At 43.4% G+C, this 11809-nt stretch overlaps 1 protein-coding gene across 2 annotated transcripts in view; it reads right to left on the bottom strand.

The window, feature by feature from the left end:
- Nucleotides 1-11809, bottom strand: part of COL4A2 (collagen type IV alpha 2 chain) — a 186253-nt gene that overhangs the window by 45377 nt on the left and 129067 nt on the right. For both annotated transcript variants that reach the window (XM_011373931.2, XM_011373932.2), the window contains exons 18-22: nt 10939-11005; nt 8773-8883; nt 8106-8255; nt 3113-3205; nt 1651-1814 (exon numbers count right to left, since the gene is read on the bottom strand). In XM_011373931.2, coding sequence (XP_011372233.1) covers nt 1651-1814; nt 3113-3205; nt 8106-8255; nt 8773-8883; nt 10939-11005 — 585 coding nt within the window. The remainder of the gene's footprint in view (nt 1-1650; nt 1815-3112; nt 3206-8105; nt 8256-8772; nt 8884-10938; nt 11006-11809) is intronic.

Raw genomic sequence — 11809 nt, 5'->3', positions numbered from 1 at the left:
TTTGAACACAAGTGCTGTGGGGTGTATAAAGGTGGGGAAACCCTGTGCACTGAGATTTTAGACATTCCAGGGACACCAAATGGGATCCTTCCATCTTCTAGGAAATAGTCAATCATTTTATAAACAATTGAAGGTTCTTCTAGTTTTGCCATTATGTTTGCAATTCTCACGACATATCCTTTTACATGCGTCGACAGCCATGGTTTGAAGGTGGTATCATTTTTAAACTAAGACAAAACGTAGCACCTACTAATATCAGTTGGAGAAAACTATTTGTTTTTTGAGAAATCCTGGGGCCTGGAGCAGAGAGGTGCTCTGGATCTCATTTTCACCTGCCAAACAGTAGTCGTGACCTTCTGCACCAGCAGCTCTGAGTGGCAGTATAATTGTCCTGCACCACGCTGTGGAGCCAGATCGTCCTAATTGTGCTTGGCCAAGTGTCTTGAGCAATTTTCCCCCTATTGCTAAATATATAAAGTGATGACTTTTCACTTTATAAATCTTCTGCAGTTCTTTTTAAGGAAAAAATAAAATGAAAAGTATAATATCTTTTCTTTCATCTGAAATTTGCTTTGACATTGTTGGTTAGTTAAAACCTGCCATGGAAGAACGATCTACTCCAGATGATCTTTAAATAAGGCATGAAATAAAGTCCACTTAGGTGATGTACACAGGAAGCCATGGGCAGGGAATTTCACACATTCATACAAAGTAAATTCATTATTGACTTGGAGGTCTCAGGTTTATTGGGTTAAGGGAGCCTTTGGAAAATGCAAAACCAGTTCTATACTAAATATGAAGAGGTGAAGACTCAATAAATAAGGTGCTTTACATTCAAATGCTAGAAGTTTTTTTTGCGGGGGGGGGGATATAATTAATATACCATAAAATTCACCGTTTAAAGCATACAATTCAGTGGTTTTTAGTACTCTCACAAGGTTGTAAACCTCTCATTATTATCTGATTTCAGAACATTTTCTTCACCCCAAAAAGAAACCCTGCTCCCACTAAGCAGTCACTGCCATTCCTCCCCAACTGAGACCCTGGCAACCACCAATCTACTTCCTGTTTCTCGATTTGCTCGTTCTGGACACTTTACATGAATAGAATTATATAATATCTGTTCTTTTGTGTCTATTTTATTTCACTAAGCATAATGTTTTTGAGATTAATCCATATCATAGCATGTATCAGCACTTCATTCTTCTTGATGGCTGAATAATATTCCACGGTGTGGGTATGCTTCAGTTTCATTATCCATTCATCAGGGGATGGACACTTGGGTTGTTTCTACTTTTTGGCTATTATTATTAATACTGCTATGAATATCTGTATACAAGTTTATGTGTGGACATGTGTTTTCAACTTCTTGAGTCTATATTTAGGAGTGGACTTTCGGGGTCACATGGCAACTGTGACTTTTTGAAGAATTGTCAAACTGTTTTCCACAGTGGCTGCATCATTTCACATTTCCACCAGTAAACGTTTTAAAGTTCCTCTTGCGTACATGGCTTTTCGAATGGTGCACTGGGTACATGAGTGTTCCTGGTCTAAAGCTATGTTAATTCAGAAGATAAAAGCCAGGAATGGGAGGATGGGGATAGGCATCTAGGACATCTTATCAGCTTTATGACAGAATTGGTCTCTTACCTTGAGCCCTGGGAAACCAGGGATGCCGTGCTGGCCGGGGTCTCCTTGGCTCCCTTTCCTCCCTGGCTCCCCATTGATGCCTGGAAAGCCTTTGGGTCCTGGCAGCCCCGGAAGACTCCTGATGAACTGATCACTTTCTGCGCATTTACAGTCTCCATCATCACCTGCAATGCAAGGGAGAGGGGAAGGCTTGTTATTTATTCATGAAGCGTTTGTTAAACACTCTTTTGGCTTTGCAGGGACAGGAGCATAAGCAAGGTGGAAAGAGGGAAGGCAACACCATACTCCATGGCCATCATCTACTCTGGTCCTCACACTTCTGTGCACAGTGATGACAGTGGGGACTATCATCTCTATTCCTTAGATGAGGGGCATGAGTCACTCAAGTGTGCAGTCGTGGTCTCCTCAGGATGCAGAATTCTACTGTGATGTTTATTGAAGATTCTTAAGCAATGGGACCATTTACAGGGGTATGCTTGGAGTTGAGGACTCAGTGACAGGAGCTGTAGGAAGCCACCACGGGGACTCAGGGGCAAAGGGAGGAGATGGTGTTCCAGGGTCCAGGTGAAGGTGAGCCATGAAGGTGGGCAGCCTGGCAAGAGCTGAACCCTTGGAGGCCAAGATCATGGGAAGGCAGAGAAAAAAATACACTACCTCTCTTCTTCTGTCTTGTTGTGGCTATACCTAGGGAGCTTGGTGCTTGTGCTAGGGTTGGCTCCCTAGGTCACAGATGATGACAGATGATGGCTCAGTGGGGCTGAGTTGTACAGCTCACCCACAGATGTCTGATTCCTGCAGTCAGCCCCCTCCGCAGTGGGGCACCAATGCACCCACACATCCCATAGGTCTTGACAGTCCCACAGAGAAGGGGCCACCTGCGCTAACCTGTCCTAGGGAAGGATGTTGAGCTAGGGGCGGTGTCCCTGAGCTGCAGCAGGAAGAGAAAAGCGAGGACAGCTCGTTTCAACTGCACTTTTACCACCAAGTGGGAGTGAGATGCTGAGCAGGTCATGTCACTCCTCTGAGCCTCGGCCTCCTTGCCCATTAACTAATTCCTAACTCAGGGAGTTATCCTTAGGATCAGACCAGATGATTCCTCTACAAGCACTCTATAGCAGATGGGCCCTTTGCAAGTACTTGTTAGATTGCTTTGGAGCCGAGCACTTGCATCTGAATTCAGCCTAAGAAATCATTGCTCATCACTTTTATCCAGTGCCGAGCTCTGCACTCTCTGAAAATTCAGCGATGAAGATGGCAGACAGAGAATAGAGACGGGTGAGCAAACTGACTGCTGGGTGCAGACATCACCCACCTTAGTTTCACTGGAATTCCCTTTCAGAGGAAAGGAGGCCAGTGGGGGAATGAAGGATCGTGTTCATTTCAGGACAAGTGAAAGGGTGAGGTGGATCAGAAGGGTTGAGGCATCCCCCTACCCCGTCTCCATATTTCTGACATTCCTTACCTTTCCATCCTTTCTGTCCACGAGCCCCAGGGAAACCAGAAGTCCCAGGAAAGCCCGCCTCTCCTTCTCTTCCTTTAAGGCCATAAAGGAAACCTAAGGAGAAAAGCCACAGGAGCCGGCACGTTAGCACAGCACGAGGGACCCCACATCTTGCCAAATCCAGTGTGGGAACATTTTCAGATAATCTCCCCACAGAGAGTAAAAGTGACTCCTACACTCCAATTATATTCCAAAACACCTTAGGAAAGAAACGGAGACTGTTCTGTGGCCACAGTTTTCAGCGATGGAAAGAGATGTGAAAGCTCAGTAAGTCTAGAAATAAAAATCTTTGTTTTTGAGAAACATTGAGTCCAAGGAAAGCTTCTGATTTTTCGATTACGTATTTTATTTATATGCTAAAGACCTGGATTCAAACCTCTGCTTCCCCAAAAGACAAAACACAGAACAAAACAAGATAATAAAAGATATTACAGTTAGCTTGATTCCCTATTCTGTCCTCTGCCTTGGAGCAGGTGCACACATGTACATACCACCCTCCCACACACAGCATAAACACACTCTTTCCTCTTTCGCTCCTCGGTGCACGCATGCACACACACACACATGAAGTTCATGTCATTAACGTAGATAACTTGTGACCCACCTCCCCAGTCCCGACCCTCACCCCTTTAGCTGGGGTCAGGGTACTTCAGAAGTCCTGCCAGCGTCTGCACGGCTCTGACACAATCTTTCATTTCCCCACTAGGCAAAGGTATAAGAAATACCCTGCTTAAGCCAACAAAACTCTCCACATCCAGTTCGAGAGGAGCACCATCTAGTGGACGGACTGGGGCTTCACATGTCCAGGAAACCTCGCTGCTGGGCCTGGAATCTGTTTCCCTGACCTGTTTTGTTCTCCCCACTGCTATACACTGTAGTGCTCACACCTCCAAAGATCCGATGAAACTCCTCCAACAAATTAAAACACATGCTGCCATATTCACCTCATGGTTCCTGAGAGGAGAGCATGAGGTGATTAAGGAAGTAAGAAGGAGAGGAAAATATCAATTTTAAAAAAACTTTTGCTATCTGCTTGGGAAAATGACAACAAAATTTAAGTGTCAGAACACTGCTAGGTAAATATAAATCTTTATGACCAGGTGACAATGACTACTGTCCCATGTAATTTGGTCTCATTACATATTTAATATAATCTCTCATCCACCCACCCATCCATCCATTCATCCATTCATCCATCCATCCATCGTTGAGACATTTGCCTGGAGCCTATGCTGTGTCCAGCAGTGTGCTGGAAGCTGTGTATACAGTTGGAAACAAAACTGACAGAACTTCATGGAGCTTCCAGTTTAGATGTGGAGATACACATCAGATACATCTTAGTAAATAGACCAACATAGAATTTCAAATTATGACAAGTGCTGTGAGAACAGGGAGCTCAGAGAAAGTAATAGGGAGAAGCCCATTTAAAATTGGGGAGAGGGTGTCAGGAAGGTCCTTTCTGAGAACATGACACTTAAATTGAGAAAAAAAGATGGCCAGCCAAAATAGAGAGGGAGGGAATGTTCCTGAGAGAGAATAAACTTGTTTAAAAGTCCCTGAGGTTGAAAAAAAGATGAGTGAGGAGTGAGGTCACAGGAAGGGAGGGGAATGAGGTCATGCCAGCCCCGGGGTCTAAGGAATGGGGTTTGCATTTTATCCCAAGGGCAATAGGAAGCCATTAAAGGGTTTTAAAGACGGAAGTTACACAATTTAATCTACATGTAAAAAGGACAGGCTGGCTGTGTAGACAATTACTGGAAAAAGCATGGAAGCCGGTCATGAGTGGGTTGGATATTCCAGCTGACTAAGCATGAGATACTGTGGTGACTTTCATCGGGTCAAAGGCAGTGAAATGAAGAGCAATGGACAGATTCAAGATTTTAGATTCAAGAGGCAGAATCGCTAGGACTTGGTGATAGATTCGTTGTGTGGGTGAGTGAGATGCCAGAGCAACTCCCAGGGCTCCGGCCTGTGCTTCTGGGTCTGTGGAGATGAGTGAAGCCCAGGAGAGGAGCATGTGGGTGGGGGATTTGGGGAGCAGGAGATCCAAAGTTTTGGACACATGAAATTGGAGACGTCTGTGATACATACAGTATTGATTATGTGATGAGTTAATGGTTGGTATGAGCTTGGAGTTTAGGACACAGAACAGGGCTAGTGACACAATTAGGGAGTGCTGGCATAGAACTTGTATTTAAATTCATGTGAATGGATGAGTTCACCAAGATAGATAGGGAGAGAATACAGGGGTCTAAGAATGAACTTCAAGGAACTTCATCATCTACTGGATGGATGGGTAGAGGGGGAAGAAGAAGGAAGAGCCAGCAAAAAAAAAAAAAAGTCTTTAAAATAATAGTGGGTTAAAGACAGTGGGGCATCATGGAAGGCCAGAGAAGAGAGTGTGTGAAGGAGGGGATGTCGGCTGCATCCTTGCTGTTGAGAGGCTGCTGATGGAGGAAAATGACACCATGGAAGTGGCTCCATGGGTCATTGGTGACTGGGTCAAGTGCATTTCAGTCTAGTGGTGGACTCTGTGGGCTTTATTTTATGCCTCTAAGTCCTTCCAATATGTTATGAGAAGTACAGTATCACGGGTGATTATTTAATCACAGATGCTTCAGGAATTTTAAATGTGAGACAAAGAGATTGTGGGTGTTCCTTACAGTGTTTGTAAATCTAGTAAAAAAGGCACAGTGTGGCCGTCTTACAGTGCCAGCCTTCCTTTTTCCTATGTTGTTGTTTTTTTTTCATTTATCTAATAAATTAATAATTTCAAACAAGTCCTATAGAATAGCAGTGTGCCTCTTAGATGTTTTCAAGATGATTTTCCTGACCACAACAAGCCAGGCAGTACTTTGACTTATTCCAGAACACAATAGCACTGCCCCACACTTGCTTCAGCTGGAACTAAGGGTAAGCAAAAACATTTAGTTCAGAAAGCAAACTGACTTCACGGTTTGATTTTGCTGGAACTGCAAAACACTAAAAATTCTGATTTTCAATAGTAACAATACAGAAAACAGGATGAAATGCAGTTAACAAGAAAAGAATTCAACAATTTCATTTCAGGGGAACAGTTGAAATCTGTGAGAATCAAGGTCATTGATATTAAATTTTGATTATACACAATAATGTTTTCAAAGGCCATTACGGTTGGCTACTTTTTGTATAAGAGATTGCTTAAAAAAAGATGATTGGAAATAATGTGTCTCATGGGATAAGACAAATATTTCAAGGAGAACTTAAGTTGTACGCTTTTAAAATTTTTAGTTGATAGAATTTATCAAATACCATTCCTTCTATTTTATAAATTCTCTCTTCAGTCTACAAATACGAATCAGAAATAAGTTAATGTGTTTACAGATGACTCATGTTAGTAAACCGTAAGTTCGTTAAGCAAGATTTATAAAGCAAGTGGCATGCCTTTGTGTCTTTATAGCAATGGAATGTAGTTACAGGAATAATGGAAGGTTATCTTTCAATTACAGTCCTTTAAAAAGGCATGCTTTTATTTTTCAGACATCAAGTTTTGTTGCCCAAAAAGGAAAACTCAACAAATAACATTTATTTAGAATATACAACACGCATAGAAATGTGGCCATTATTGCAAATGCCACAGTAATAAATATTACTTGAAGGATAAAGAAAATTAAAGACAACATTGTTCAAATGAACTGGCAAATTCCAGGGAAATATCTGCACCTAAAATTTTTCCAGTCGAAGGAAAATTGGGAATGTAGAACCATATTAACTTTAAAATTTACCGTAGAATACAAAACAGAATCAGAGATGCTAGTGCTGATTTATTAATGAAAGAAGTATGTGCTGATATGCTTCCAATGCCTCCAACAGTTTTCCTTCTAGAGATGGCAAAGAGAAATAATCTTCCAAAAGCAATTAAAGCATGGGTCTTTGAATTTACCTTTAACTAAAACCAAACACTATCTGTTAGCAAATATGATTCTCTTCCTCTTTGGAGAAAGGAAGCCATAGAGATTATCAAGAGTGATATCAGAGAATTTAAAGTCAAACGTTTTGAAAAGAAAAGGCTGCTAACTCATGGTCCTGTTACATAGGAAGAAATTGTGACCTCATGTCTTCTTCCAATGCCTTAACTATCCAATCTCTTGAAATGACGAAATGTTCCCATTAAGAGATTTTGCAATGTCCAAAGCATATCTTTTTTAAACTCAGAAGCTGAAAAGAATAATCATTTTTGAAGGCAAGCTCTAAGACTGCAGACTTCCTTGCCCCCTGAGAGCATTCTTAACTAAAAGATGTGCCACAGGAACATTGTAATCTGGAAATACTACTTTGTGCTATGATTTGATGATGTTCCAAGGTAGCATGTGGGGACAGATTCTCATGCTTGTCTACTTTATAGACTTCCACAGTCTTTCATCTTGACCTTGGCTAATGGCTGCCACTTCTTTTTACAGGTGGTGCAGCCATCCCTTCTTGTGATCAACTATGCCACCTGTTCAGTTGTAGCTTTGATTATGTGAGGGCCGAGAAGGCAGATTATCAAGTTTGCTTAAAACTGTTGGTTAATCAGAGGAGAGAGGCTACAAGTCAAGGCGTGAGGCTTCCACCCTGGAAGAAGGACTTATTCCAGAACTTATCACCCGACAGCTTTCATCCCTCATCTGCTTCGGGATTGCACCTCTCAGAAGTTTCACTGAAGGATCGATCTCACTGGAGCCACAGTCAGCCAACATGTACTGTGCAATATCCATGGGACTGTTGATACTCAACAGGTTTTCAAGGTTTTGCCTTTCTTCCATCACCAACTTTTTCTATTTGCACCACAGAGCACCTGCTACATTCTAATCAGCTGCCTACTGCATTGGTTCATGACAGTATTTAGCAGAAAACCCAAGTGAAAATATGGCTAGGGCCAGGCTTCTTTGTCTGGACACCGAAATGCACCTCCCTTGAGTTTCCCTCCACTTACCATCGGGTCCAGGTGGTCCAGTGGGCCCTGGTGGTCCTTGAAGCCCTGGCTTTCCATGAGCTCCTGGTGGGCCAGGATATAGCGCAGGGAGGCCCGGGTCTCCTATGAAGCCTTTGGGTCCCATTTCACCTGGGAAGCCTCTCTTCCCATCTGAAAATCCAACAACAATCACCAGCAGTGTGAAACTTCTGATATTTAAGAGCTGCATTGGCATTCCTGGCCATAGGAGGCCACCAGCAGGACTAGTGGATTTACAGTCCAGGCAGTCACTTAGGGGGTGGATGCCAGTGGTATATTTCATCACCATTTTTTTTACTTTAAAAAAGTCTCTTTCCTTGCCTCCGAATAATGGCCTGAGATTTCCTGCCAACTCTTGGCAACAACATTTGTTGACTGCCCATGCTCTTCCCAGCTAACGGACAGAATCATGCTAGTTACTCATTAGTGACAGAGTCTAACCTAGTGAGAGAGTTACTGTCACAGGTCCAGTTGTTCTGTGAAGACATCCAAACATGTATGTGAGACTAGGTTCAGTTGCTAAACCTAGTCTACGGGTAAGAGCACCAGCACCAACCAAGCTGTGCAGTCAGTAAGGGGCCAGTGGTTTATGTGAAGGGCTGAGAGGACATACTTTTGGTCATAGTTTTAATACCGTGGAACACATTACCTTCATCTCTGATGGATGTGCCAGGGGGACCTGGTGGGCCGGGGTCTCCTGGCTCACCCCGGGGTCCTTGCTCCCCAGAGGTCCCTGGGAATCCCTGATCGCCTTTGCCACCTGAAACCGAGATGGGCCCCACAGTAAGAACAGGACTTGTGGTCTAGGACTTGCATCAGATGTTCACCTGTTTCATTAAATACATATTTACCAATACTCTGCACATTTCCTGAAGCATGGTGGGGGTCCAAATGTTTACTATATGGTGGTCCCTGTTTTCAAGGAGCTCATTTCCAAACAAATGGGGCTGATACAAGATTCCTATAAATATCATAAAACAATAGAGGGGCACATAATGCCAAAAAGACACAGAGAGGTTTTGAAGGAGGGGAAGATTGTTTGGGGGCAAAAATCTGATATTGAAGGACCATTGAGGGTAAAAATAATAGGAGTAGATAACATTTTGAGCTATTGCGGTGTGCACTAGGCTGAGCATTTTCATACATTTGATTCCCATAGAACCGTGTGGTACAGATAGTCTCATAGTCCCAGTTTTACAGAGAGGTGAAGCATTGTGCCCAGGGGCACTCAGGTTTCCTGGAGAAGGTACCCTGACAGTTGAGCTTCAGACACTGGTGGAGTTTGATGAGGATGAGAGGCAGGGGAGGGCGACGGCAGAGGATGGCGGAAGGAAGGGCTCTCAGAGGGGAGGGACATCAGCCTAACTGAAAGCACAGAGCTGGGAGCGCCCAGCAGGGCTGGGTTGGAGTGTCGGGGTACAGGTGAACAAGGGTAATGGAAAATCAGGTTGGATAAGCAACTGAGTCTAACGTGAGAAAGAAGGAATCCTTCCACCAGGCATGGCATCAGGGTCCAAGGAGCTATGTGTGGAGGGCTGATTCTCTTTGAACCCCCTCTTCCTCTGAACCCCAGCTCCTACCCGGATTGGCTTTTTATAACGATTTGTTGGGTGAATAACACATGAATGCTCTTATAAGCCTTACTTCTAAATAAACAAACAAACAAACACCAAGTGGTATTGCTATGTTCTTTGGCATGTCGGATGAAGACATGCAAAACTAGTTATTAAACTGACAGATGATTCACATCTAAGCAGGACACTGAGTCTTTGACCCCTGGGCATATATGATAGAGAGAGCCAGATGATCTACTAGTATAGGAAGAACGCATTAAAGCATCTTTATTTAAAAAAAACTTTACTCTTTAAAATCCCTTCTGATGTGTATGTTTTAGCATGTACATTATTTAGTTATTCAGATAAATATTCACTGAGTACATACTAGGTGCCTGGAACTGTTCTAGAAATTGAGGATGCAACAATGAACCACACAGGCTACAATCTCTGCCTTTATGGAACTTCCTGTGACATGGATAAAGTATCCATAAATAAATATATGTATAATTATTCAGGGGAGTGCTCAAAACACTTTTTAAAAACATCTTTTTAGAAGGATGCACATTCAAAAAGATTCAGAGACCATTGCTCTTATAGAGTTTGAAAATATTTCAATATAATCTCACCCACTGGAAGCTGAACTAAAATGAAGATGAGCATTAGCCACAGCACGTGCAACATCCTTCATTTACGCGCTGGGGTCAACTGTGACAGTGAAGCATCTTCCTGGGGAGTTATTTATGTGAAAACATCTAGGGATTTAGTTCCTTGAAGTTTAAAGGGCTATGACTGTTTACAGAGTGTGCTTATGATCAATTCTAGGCTTTAGACTGTCTAGCAGAGGGGTGTCAGCATCTTGGTACAGATGGAGCATGATGAGTGAAGGTGGTGTGGCCTCCTGCCATAGAGGCCTGATGTGTAGGACTGGATACCTTTAGTGATATTGCAGATGGCAAAATCAGAACCTGCACAAAGTATAGAGAATTAGAAGAATTTCCCCACAGAGGGGTCTCACCTGGAAAGTGGGGAGCACTCTCTCAGGAAGAGGCAAAATGAGAGTCTCCTGTGATACCACATTGAAGCCATAAGGGAAGGTGCACGTGAGACTGAAATTCTACAAAGGTTATGTTCTAACCATCTTTTGTTTGCTTTGTTTTCTTTTACTTAGATAAATCTTTCTTGCCAGTTTATGACTCTGTGTCTATAACAGAAAAGAATGTACATGTAATGTAAACATGCAGGAGAAATTGCACACAAACCTTTAGCTAGAGAAGGATGAGGGGAATAGGCAGGTGGGCCTGGGCGGCCTTGGTCACCCACTTCTCCCTGGAGGAAAACAGAGGGAAATAGAGAAATGCGACACTGGCCCTTTGGAGTTCTGGACACTGCATATTTCCAAAGAATAAAGCTGCATGTGGACCATGAGCTTAGTTTACTATTCTGAGTAACTAAACCATAGATTCTGCCTGGGACACCACTCCACTGTGCTGTGGCAATAAGTCCAGGCATCCCAGACACACCAAGAGACAACAAAGTGGGTAGGTGCCACTATCACTCTGAAATTCTTGTCAAACACTGGACTCAGTCAAGAGGCTGCTTTCTGCAGGGTAGACTGTTCTATTGTTGATAACGGTATCTGAGCCACCCCACAGGGGTGATACGACTATACCCTGAAACAATGCCATCTGGATTGTAAGCTCTAATATTTCAAGTGTTGCCTCCTGGGTCCCATAGGCCTAATCACGAGTTCCCCTGTCCTCACAAGACTTGCCACCTACCCAACAGGAGAACCTCCCTCCCTGGCTGGTCCCCTCATCAGCTGGAGCAGCTGCAGCCTACCTGATCCTCAGCCTCCTGGATCTCACTTCCCTGCCAGCCCATGCAATTATTTAAATGAGTCAGTCACATTGTCCTTTGGGAACCAGGAGGTGCCCCACCCTCCTCTTACCACAAAGCCTCTCCCATAGTTCTGTCTGCTCTGGGTGCAGCTTCCAAGTGCATGCAACCTCTGTATGGCCCTGCGTGATGTGCAGCATCCTGAGGCTGGGCTATATGTGACTAATAAATGAGTGTCCATCTCATCTCTTCAGTGCTGGGTATTACATGTTTGGTTACCTATTCTTATACTGC

The sequence above is a fragment of the Pteropus vampyrus genome, unplaced genomic scaffold (assembly GCF_000151845.1).
Source record: "Pteropus vampyrus isolate Shadow unplaced genomic scaffold, Pvam_2.0 Scaffold236, whole genome shotgun sequence".
Classification (NCBI taxonomy): Eukaryota; Metazoa; Chordata; class Mammalia; order Chiroptera; family Pteropodidae; genus Pteropus; species Pteropus vampyrus.
This window is presented reverse-complemented; position numbering and strand designations above follow the sequence as displayed.